The 10,033-nt window shown below is 57.0% G+C and overlaps 1 protein-coding gene across 1 annotated transcript; it reads right to left on the reverse strand.

Annotated features, from left to right (window-relative positions):
* Window positions 1–1,258: 1,258 nt before the first annotated feature.
* On the reverse strand, window positions 1,259–2,414 carry FAM163A (family with sequence similarity 163 member A). The gene is made up of 2 exons (XM_044266295.1): window positions 2,306–2,414; window positions 1,259–1,761 (listed from the first exon to the last, which is right to left on the reverse strand). Exons 1-2 carry the CDS (start codon window positions 2,396–2,398, stop codon window positions 1,354–1,356), a joined length of 501 nt encoding a protein of 166 aa, XP_044122230.1. The 5' UTR covers window positions 2,399–2,414; the 3' UTR covers window positions 1,259–1,353.
* Between the last annotated feature and the right edge of the window lie 7,619 nt (window positions 2,415–10,033).

Here is a 10,033-nt window from a genome sequence, read left to right on the forward strand (position 1 = left end):
TCCCTCAGCCACAGAGGAGTTCTAAGTGGGAACCGAGGGCCAGGCCTGGGCAATTAACAGGCCCTCACTGGAGCCTGGGGGGTTGGGGGAGTCCAGCGGAGGGAGGGCAGTGAGCATAGAATCTGGGGTGGGGGGGTGCTGTCCCCAGGGCAATGCAGTCATCCAGCCCTATGACAATGTGGCTGGGTGCCCAAGTAGAGCGCTGGGCCTCTGAAGGGGGTTGGGGGCTTCACGGCTGCAGCATTGTCCCTGGGAGACTGCAGGCCCTCCCCATCCTGTCAGCTGCTTGCTAGGGGACTAGCCACGACAGTCACCTTTCCCTCACGCTGTCTGAGGTCAGATTTCCCTTTCTAGTCCGTGCATCAGAGCCCTTCCACTCCGGGGCTCCCAGAGGCTGCACAGCCCCCCACCCCCTGTGATGTGTGCGGGCGGTGACAGGTGTGTGCCCACCCGAGAACACACACACCCTCGAAGCACTGCTCCCCCACCGCTCAGGGTGGCCGACCCGGGCCCCAGAGACATTCAGCAAGAAGGTCTCACTCGCCCAGCTGTTCAAACTCAGTAACAAAACTTCAACAAGGTTCTCCAGCAGCGGCAGCTGGTTCCGGAGGCAGAGAAGGAGGACTGGGGAGCGGTGAGGCGGGGAGACAAGGTTAGGCTTGCCTTTTTTCATGCATTCCCCACAAAGAACCTTATACCATGGCCTTCCAGGTCCACTCAGGGTGTCCCACGAGGAAGGGGAACATAGTAGGTTTCAGAATCAATGTCCACATTGGAACAGCGGCAGGGACCGCAGTCCCCATGATCACCAAATACAAAACTGGCTTGGGACCCGGGTCTCGGTGTCGTTTCAGCAAGCAGGTCCCGAAGAGGTCCCCTGAACACCTTCCACCCCCTTCTCAGACGCTGACGTGCCCTACTTCTCACACCCCTCCTCACCCCGGGTCCCCTTTCTTCTTCCATCCCTCAAGGAGTCTTGGGGTAGAGGCAGCCTTCACTTAGCTTTCCCTGTTGCTCGTCCTCTCACAGTCCAAAGCTGGGGGGTAGCAAGGGAAGCAAGAGGGGTTGCAGTGGGGCTGGTGCTGGTGGAGAAAGGTTCAGGCACAGAAAGAGGCCCGGCTGCCCACTCGTCCTGCCAGCCCCCACCTACGGGTCACGGGGCCAGGCCCTGCCCTGGTTCTCAATGCACTGGGCAGCTCTCATTCCACTGTGGGGCAAGAAAAGCCAAAACAAACAAACAAAGAACACTGAGATGTCCTTGTGGGCAGTTGGAGGGGTCCCCCGCTGCTCCCTGGTGTTCCTGCCGGAGCAGCAGCGTAGGTAGGTACGTGGAGGGGTCAGGGGTGAAGGGGGTTACACGTCTGTACTAATAGCCCTTGGATTGGTGAAGGCCTCACGCCCAGAGCCTGGCCACGTCACCGGGTAACTCTGGGGCACTGCCAACTTGAGGGGCAGGGGTCCCCCTTCCTTGTAGTATGTAGGAGCGAAGGAGAGCCTCTCCCCTCCGCCCCCATTGGGCACCATGTCAGCCGTCCGTATGTAAAAGGGGGAGCTGTACGGGGAGCAGGCGGTGCAGTGGCCGGCCGCCCCCCCACACGGCTGGCCGCAGGGCTCGCTGGTGAGAGGCGCCAGGCCGCCTCGGCCATCGGGGGCTTGGGAGCTGCAGGCATTACAGCTGGGGCCTCTGGGGTGTGGGGGCAGGTCGCGCTCCTCCTCCTCCTCGTCTGCATCTCCGGCTCTGCTCTTCTTGCAGCAGTAGTACTGAGGGGACAGTGGGGAGGGACGCTTGAGGGCCGAGGCTCCCCTTGCGGGGCACAAAGGCGCCCATGCCCCTGTCCACCGAGGACACAGCACAGAGCGCTTTTTGATGACTAAAACTCAGCACCAGACACCCACGTCCCACCAGCACATACTCCCAGCCTTGCTAAACCAATACCTTCCCTTTTCCTTCCCCCTACTTCATAGCGTTCCCTGCAGGATGAGGTCGAGAGAGGCAGGACCTCCATGTCTACTGAGAACAGGGGTGGGGCCACAGATCCCCCAGAGGGGTGCCCTTCCCACCACTCCCGAAATCTCAGCTATGCCAGAGACACGACACAGTGACCAGCTGTCTTCCCTGCACAGCCTCTTTGGAGAACCCCTGAAGTGGACAGAGTGTGAGAGACACACGGCTCCCGTCTGGCTACCCTCGATTCCCCGCCCAGCCCCCATGCTTCCTGGCTTTGAGGTTTGTCACCCTGGAAGCGGGTCCAGTTTCTGCCCCTAGAATGGGGACACGGTTTGCCGGTGGCCTCCAGGGACTGACCTGGAGCCTACAGTAGCACAAGACGGCAATGATGCAGAGGAGGATGACTGTAGCTAGGATTCCGCCAGTGATCACAACTGTTCCCGCTGTCATCCGCCCGACGCCCCATCAAACTCTGCAAAGACGTGTGAGCACAGGGAGGTGAGGAGCCGCCACACTGCGCGCAGGGGAGGGGGAGGGCGGGGAGGTCTCCTGGGACTTCCTGCATAGGTGGAGGCAGGGAGGACCTGAGGGCAGCGGGACGAGAAGGGCCACGGGCACTGAGACACCGGGGGCTTCCTGAAGGCAGAGAGAGGCTGCAGCCTGGGCCAGGCTAACCTGGGGGGTGGGGGTGGGGGAGTCACAGCTGAGGTGGGGGTTGGGGGGGGTCACAGCTGAGCAAGGGAAGAGTGGAAGCAGAGCACTAACGGAGAGCATAATTCCGCTCTTGGCCTCTGCTCAGTTTCAAAGCTTGCCGTGCCTCTCTCTAATTCTCCTTCTCGCATCCTGCTCGGCCTGGCCTCACCTCGTGGCTCCAACTGCGGCTTCAACTGCTTTGGCTGAGGTTCTGCCCAGCTTGGCTCACCCCGAGGCCATGCTCTCAATCGCACAAAAAGCAGTGGCCCCCCTGAGCCCCGGACTCAGGTGGAGGGGACAGGGGCTGAATTTCCCAAGTTCCACCTGGTTCTGCCCTGACTCCAACCCACACTCCTTTGGGGGGCATCTCTGTCCTCTTTCCAGCTCCTGTACAAGACAAGGGCAAGGTGAACCCAGAGGGAGTGGGCAACAGGCAGCATTCTGGCCCCCGGACCGTGGCAGGGAGGCTACAGAATGGTCCTGCTAATGGGGGTGAAGCTCCGCCCCCCCCCCAGGCACACGGGGACAAGGCTGGTGGTGCCCCTGCAGCGGGAGGGCGGGAGGAGCCTTGGCATCTTGAGGAAGAATGACCGTGAGCACTTACGTTCAGTGACGGGAACAGAGACCTGCAAGACAATAACAGGAACAGAGCTATTGGGAGAAGACTGTTGCCCCTGAAAAAGGCCCCAAGAGTTAGACTAGTCCGCAAGCCCCCCTCCCTACCACCCACACTCTGCCCTGGTCACTGGGAGCATCACCGACAAGCCCGCAGCTCCCAAGTCAGCCTTGCCTGTGCCTCCCACTGCAGCCTGAAGGACATTTCACTCAGGTGTCCCCCTGGGATGTCCAACTCTGGTACCTGATGTGACAGCCTAAGTCATCACCCTCTTTCGAGGTGGGCACCCCTGCACCCCCCCCCCCGTTCGTGCTTCCGCCAGAGGAGGCTGCTCGTTACTCGGAGGCCAAGCAGGGCTAGAAGGCGAGCGACAGTCCACGCCGGAAGCCGTAGGCCCTACTGTGTCCGCCTGGAGGAGGGGCACCTTGTTCTTCACTCAGATACCATCTGCGGCTCGCCATCCTCACGCACCCCGCCACGCTTTGCCTGCCCCGCGTGCCGGCATGCTCACCCCCTGCGGTCTCCCTCCATGAATCCTCTGTCCACCAGGCAGGCCCAGTTCTTAGGAGGCTCCGGGCCTAGGGTTGACAAGGCACTTTAACAGACCTTGTGGTACGGCCTAAGACACACAGAGCAGGGGCTGTGGGGGCACCGAGCAGGGAGCGACTAACTACTTGGGAAAGGTTCCTGGAAGCAGTTTCACTCGAGCTGGGTGCTAGAATCTGAGTGGGAGCTTGACCCGTAGGTAGACAAGGGGAGAGGGCAGGCTCTACAGCCCAGGGGCCTGAGAGACCATGGGGGCCTCCAGGAGCTGTAAGGACTCTGTAAAGGCCGGGTAGGGTAGGCATCAAGTGGGAGAGGCTGGGACCCAGGCAAGGATGGGCATCCCACTCTCTGGGAGGTCACAGGTGTTCCTGAGGGGCCGCTGGTAGCAGAGTGCATGAGCCTGCTTTGTCCACCTGTTTAGATCCTGCCCACCCTCCAGCGCTCTGAGAGACCCCCTGGAACCCCCATCATAGTGCTCTCTCTCTTTCCCTGGATTCCTACTTCAACACCTTTCCATGGGCCACTTTCCAAACCTTCTCTTGGTAGGATACTTGTTTGCTTTCATGTGGGAACATCTTGACTCCTCTGGTACATGAGAAGTCCTTTGGGATCAGGAGCTGTGTCCGATCGGGCTCCTGCCCCTGCGGTGTTATACATGGCAACACGCTTGATGAACCCGCGTCTGCTAATCCTCGGCCCAGTATAGGCCTTCATCCCCCCGCCTGACAGTGATGACCCTGACCGACCACCGGGGGGCAGCAAGTTGCATGGCTCAGCTCCCATCCGGTCTCGCAGACTGGAGTGTCCGTCCCGTGTTCAAGTCCAATTTGACTGACTTTGCCAGATGCATGATGGTTCTTGCTTCCAGGATTTGCTGGGCATTTGTGAGGGGCGTGATAGGGGGCGGGAGATGAACCTCAGCCTTGGGAGAATGTATGTGCCCTCATGACAACATGTCTGCCCTTGACCCTGCTTGCCCGGACACTCACCACATAGGGCCCTTTGAGCCAAGAGAGGCCTGTGGAGGGACCTGAAGCGGAAGGCAGCAGTGACTCACTCTACCTGCAAGTCTTGGCCTCGCCCCCTGAGATATTAGCCTGTTTTAGGATACAGGGAGTGAGGAAGCTATATAAGAACACAGCCCTCCCTCCTTCTGACCTCCACGTCTGGCCTCCCCTCTTTGCAGCAGTTCCACAGAAGTGGCTGGAAAGTGGGGGGGGGGCATGGCAGAGGCACACATCTGAAGGCCCATCGGAGGCCCAGCTGTGCCATTTAGCGGCTGCCCCATCTTGGAGGCTGACCTCCTTTCTCACTTGCGAAAGAAAGCTTAACAAAAAAACTTAGCTTACCAGTGTGCTTGCAAGGGAAAAGTGGGAGTCACGTATGCAAGAGCCCCTTGGGTACTATAAGAGAATCCTTCAAACGCAGTCGTTTGCGGGGGAAAAGGACCGCCCAGACATTTTAGATGTCGGCTTCAATGTGGCCTTATAGTCAGGAACCCAGAAGTCACTTGTGAAGGGCACGTGGGGAAGAGGCCAGGACCCAGACTCTTGCCCTGCAGACCCTGTGGTCACGGTACAATCTAGCATTTAAATCCCCATCTCCAAGTGCTCCTGTCTTTGCAGGTGGGTTCATTTTCTTGCAACTAATGCAAATGAATCTAAACGGCACTCTCCAGTCTAAACGCTGCTTCCATTTCCATCTCTTCCTGGGAGGGGCAGGCTCTAAGACAGCCCCAAATGAGCCCTGCCTCTTGTAGTCATGCCTAGTGTGCTCCCCTGCTCTCGAGGGGCATCTGACACTTGCTTCTAACCTACAGAACACAGCAAAGGTGATGGGATGTCACCTCTGTGAATAGATTGTATGCCATTTTGGCCACCTTCTTGCTGCCAACTCCTTCCCTTGCTGGTTTGCACGCAGCAAGTTGCCACGTTGGGAGGCCCCTGTGGCCAGGGACAGGGGGTGGCCTCTGGCCCTCCACCCAGTGACCTAAATCAAGCTGGACAATCACAAGTGAGAGCGGAAGTGGGTCCTTCCCCAGGCGAGCTTCAAGATGAAACTGAAGCCCCAAGACACCTTGAAAGCAGCCTGATGACAGGCCCAGAGATGGTGACCCAGCTGGCCATGCCTGGAGCCCTGACCCACAGATGCTGTGAGCTGGTCGGTGTGTGTTGTATCAAGCTGCTAGGTTTGTGGGAGTCTGTCATGCTGCAAAAGATAACATATGCACCTCGGAACCCCATAAAACCCCTACATGCAGGAGAGAAAGCTGGACCTTTAAGTGATTCCCCTCAAGTCATACAATAGCAAGTCAGGACCCAAGGGTCAGTGTTGTGGAGTTTTCATCCTACCCAGCTGCCTTCTACTGAGCTTCCCAAGGCCAGAAGCAAGAGGTTCCCTCCCAGGGCCCGGCAGATGGGTTCTGTGGTAGCCAAGTCAGGGAGCAAGGGCAGCCAAAGAGGACAAACCCATTGCCAACTAAAGATTCCCGGGACCTGCCCTGAGACCAGGGCTTTCTGGACCTCACTCTCCACCAGCATCCCTCCCCACCCAGGGCCCAGTCACCTTCTCCTGGGGGTGAGGCTCAGCCTGCTCCTCACACTTACGCAAAACAGCTGGGGCAGCGACGGCTCGGTCATGCAGGCTGCGCCCGAGCAGACAGAGGTTGGGGGTGCGTCATGGCCAAGGGCATCAGTTCCTGCCAGAGAAGAGAGAGGAAGATCTGTGAGAGCTGGAGAGGGAGGGCGAGAGCACAGACTCCGAGACTGGGTGGACGTCCCCCAAAGGGACTTGTCTGTTGGCTTCCGCGGCTGCCTCAGTCTCTGAGACCCCCCAGCCTAGGAACCTGAAGACAGGCTTGTAAGGCCACATACCATCCTGTCCTTGATTCCTTCCCTCAGTGCCATTGTGCGGAACCCACGGCCCAACACAGTAGCAGGAGGCTGGGCACGAGCCTCTGCCTATTCTGGGAAGCGAGGCTTAAGGTGGGGAAGGGGGTCTATCTACTTCTATCACACTCTCCTGGAGAATTCTGGCCTGTCCCCTGGCAAATGTGTCCTTGTTGCCTACGTGGCTGATTCTTTTCTCTATGGCCGCACATACCTCTCTCCCATTCCCTCCCCATCCTTCCCTGGGCCTGTCCATACTCCCAGTGCCCACAGCCCCACACTCCTGTCTCTCACTCCTAAATCCCAACCTGCCTCAGGACAGCATGCCTACCGGACAGTCGGGTCACACGCTCACGCTGGTGTGCCGATGGAGGAGGGGTGGCGAGGTCCTACCAGGACATTTACGAATCCAGTGTAAGCTAATCATTCCCTGAGGTCCCTTAAAATGAAAATTCTTTAAATATCCACTCGACATGATTTCCAGGAGAGTCTGGGCCTTAGACTGGGAACAGAAGAGTGGGAAGGAGGACACTCTCCAGTGAGGCTTCCCTCGGCTCATTGCCCTGAGAGGGTAAGGCCCCGCTGGGGGTCTTGTACTGGGAAGGGAACCCAACTGATAACTGGAACCCCACAGCCACCCTCTACAGGGATGGGCTGACCAGCGCAGGGCTCTCTGTGGCAGCCGCAAGCTGGAGGTCAAGGGCACACTAATGTCTCAAGGCCTGGATCTCATCTGAGTTCAGCAGGCCTCAGGAGCAGAACTCTGGGAGAAGCTGAGAAGGCCCACGTTCACCCACAGATTTGGCCCAGGCCGACCCTCACGTCTCCTCTAGATCAAGGCCTTCCTGCCTATGATCGACCCGGGATGTTGTGGGCACTCAGGCTTTCTTTTCTCAAAGATGTTCTTATTCTCATTAAAATGGCAGTCACGGGTAGCTGGATATCCAAGGAGATGTTTCCTATCTAGGTTTTTTGTTTTTTGTTTTTTTAAGATTTTATTTATTTATTTGACAGACAGAGATTACAATAGGCAGAGAGGCAGGTGGGGGGGGCAGTCTCGGGAAGCAGGCTCCCCATTGAACAGCGAGCCCCACGCAGGGCTCAATCCCAGGACCCTGAGATCATAACCCAAGCTGAAGGCAGAGGCTTAACATACTGAGCCACCCAGGCGCTCCTCCTATCTAAGTTTTGACTGAGATGTCAACTGATAGAAACAAGAGGACGCCCCGTGAGTTTAGGACAGGTCCCTCTTCCCTAGCCCCATGCAGGGGAACACACATGGAAATGTCAATAGTCTATTTCAGGATCCAGGAGCCTTTCTCCCACTTTGAAAAATACAGATGGGTCACAAATTTGTGAAGATATGGTGTGGAAGGTTTCCTTGGCAAGTTGCTGCTGAACCATTAATCCCTTACCTGAGCCCCCAAGGGCGGCAGGCCTGGGTCTGGCGGGGCTGGCTCTCCTGAGTCCTGTCCAGGAGCGCCCCCCGGAGGCGTGACAAGAACTGCGGCTGGACATCCAGGTGCCCCCGGGGCTGAGCAAGAGGCTGCAAGAGATGCCTGGGACAGGGCTGATGTGTCTGCCTGGGGTAAGGGAGCTGCAGGAGAGAGGGGCCCAGCAGGCAACCTCCAAAGAACCCACATACACAAAAAATCTACAAAAGCAAGAGCCCTTTTGAAGCTTCCCCTGCTCTCTGACTGGTAAGAATTCCCCATTTCGATGTGGCAGCTCGTGAAACAGACCCTCTTGGGGGTGGTGGGAGGAAGGGAAGAGTTGGGGAAGTACAGACAGCAGAGGGACACGGCACACCACCCCTGCAGCTTCCAACCCAAAGCAGATCCAAACTGGCCCAAATGAGAACACGCTGTCAGTGATCCCACGATTCCAACTTCTACGTTGAGATTGTAGCTGCAGCTGGGTGGTAGCCACAGGCTATCACCTAAGAGTGGGTGACAAGCAATGGGACGGGCCCACGTTTTCATCCAGAGGCAGGAGAAAATTTCTTCCATGGAATACATTCTTTTTTTTTTTTAAGATTTTATTTATTTATTTAACAGAGAGAGATCACAAGTAGGCTGAAAGGCAGGCAGAGAGCCTGGTAGAGAGTGGACAGGAAGAAGTCTCCCTGCTGAGCAGAGAGCCCAATGCAGGGCTTGATCCCAGGGCCCTGGGATCATGACCTGAGCTGAAGGCAGAGGCTTCAACCCACTGAGTCATCCAGGTGCCCCCACGGAATACATTCTAAAGTAAAGGGATGCTCAAGGAAAAAAAAAAAAAGAAGGAAGGAAAGAAAGAAAGATGTTTCTTGAGCACAAATCATACATTATACTTATTTAACCTACCAGCTACTGAGAGAAAAATGATCCATGGAAATGGAAGGACTCTGAGATCTGGCCCAGTATCTATTTTCTAGATGAAGAAACCAAATCAGAGAGGACACGTGACTGGCTTCACCACACACAGCAAGACAGAGACGGAGCAGCAGGGCCACAGGGAGTGGACCTCCTGGCCCCAGGCCAGGCCGGCCATAAGGCTGCAGTCTCTCCCGCACTTACTTCACCAGGAGCGAAGGTGGCTGAAGTAGGGTCTTCCCAATTATCTTGACAGTAACAATCACCCGAGTCAGGTGTCAAAAAACAGACTCCAGACCCACCAAGGCAGCATCTCCAGAGAAGGGGCCCAGGAGTCTGTGTTTTTAACGGGCTTGCATCTCCCCATCTGGCCCCTTTTAGAGATGATGTAGGAATGAAAGTCTTTGGGAGGATTTCAGGCTGCAGGCAGCAGGGGGTTGTGAGGGGGTAGGTGACCTTGCAGAGCCTGGGGCATCATCTGCTGCAGCCCAGAAAACTGGCTCTGGACTGTGTCCTTGAGGATACCGGGCCAGAAGGGAAGAGGAAAGGGGGAGTACAGGAGAGCTATAGGAACGTGGCAACTCTGGGGAGGAGGTGGGGCCCCCTAAAAGGTCAGTGATGGGGAATCTTTTTTTTTTTAATTTTTAATTTTTAATTTTTTAAAAACATATATTTTTATCCCCAGGGGTACAGGTCTGTGAATCACCAGGTTTACACTTCACAGCACTCACCAAAGCACATACCCTCCCCAAGTGATGGGGAATCTTAAAGGCCATTCTTCCAGGAGAGGCTTGGGGGAGGGGAGGGGCTGCCGAGTGAAAGGCCACCCAGAGAAGATGTACTGGGAAGTGAGGGTCCCACTCCCCCCTGCAAGGCCAGGGATCTGTGACTTCAGCTCACCGAGGCAGAGTCCCCTGCTCACTGCTTGAGCGACGTGGGCAGGCAAGGCAGCCACAGCTGGCCACAGAACGTGTAATTAACGACCGGCTGC

This window comes from Neovison vison, chromosome 10 (assembly GCF_020171115.1).
Source record: "Neovison vison isolate M4711 chromosome 10, ASM_NN_V1, whole genome shotgun sequence".
Lineage (NCBI taxonomy): Eukaryota > Metazoa > Chordata > Mammalia > Carnivora > Mustelidae > Neogale > Neogale vison.

What these genes read in the sequence shown, in the direction of transcription:
- FAM163A (XM_044266295.1), bottom strand. Translation starts at nt 2,398, where the DNA reads ATGACAGCGGGAACAGTTGTGATCACTGGCGGAATCCTAGCTACAGTC. An exon ending in TGTGCTACTGTAGGCTCCAG is followed by an intron (nt 1,762 to 2,305) that starts GTCAGTCCCTGG and finishes CTGTCCCCTCAG; the next exon opens with TACTACTGCTGCAAGAAGAG.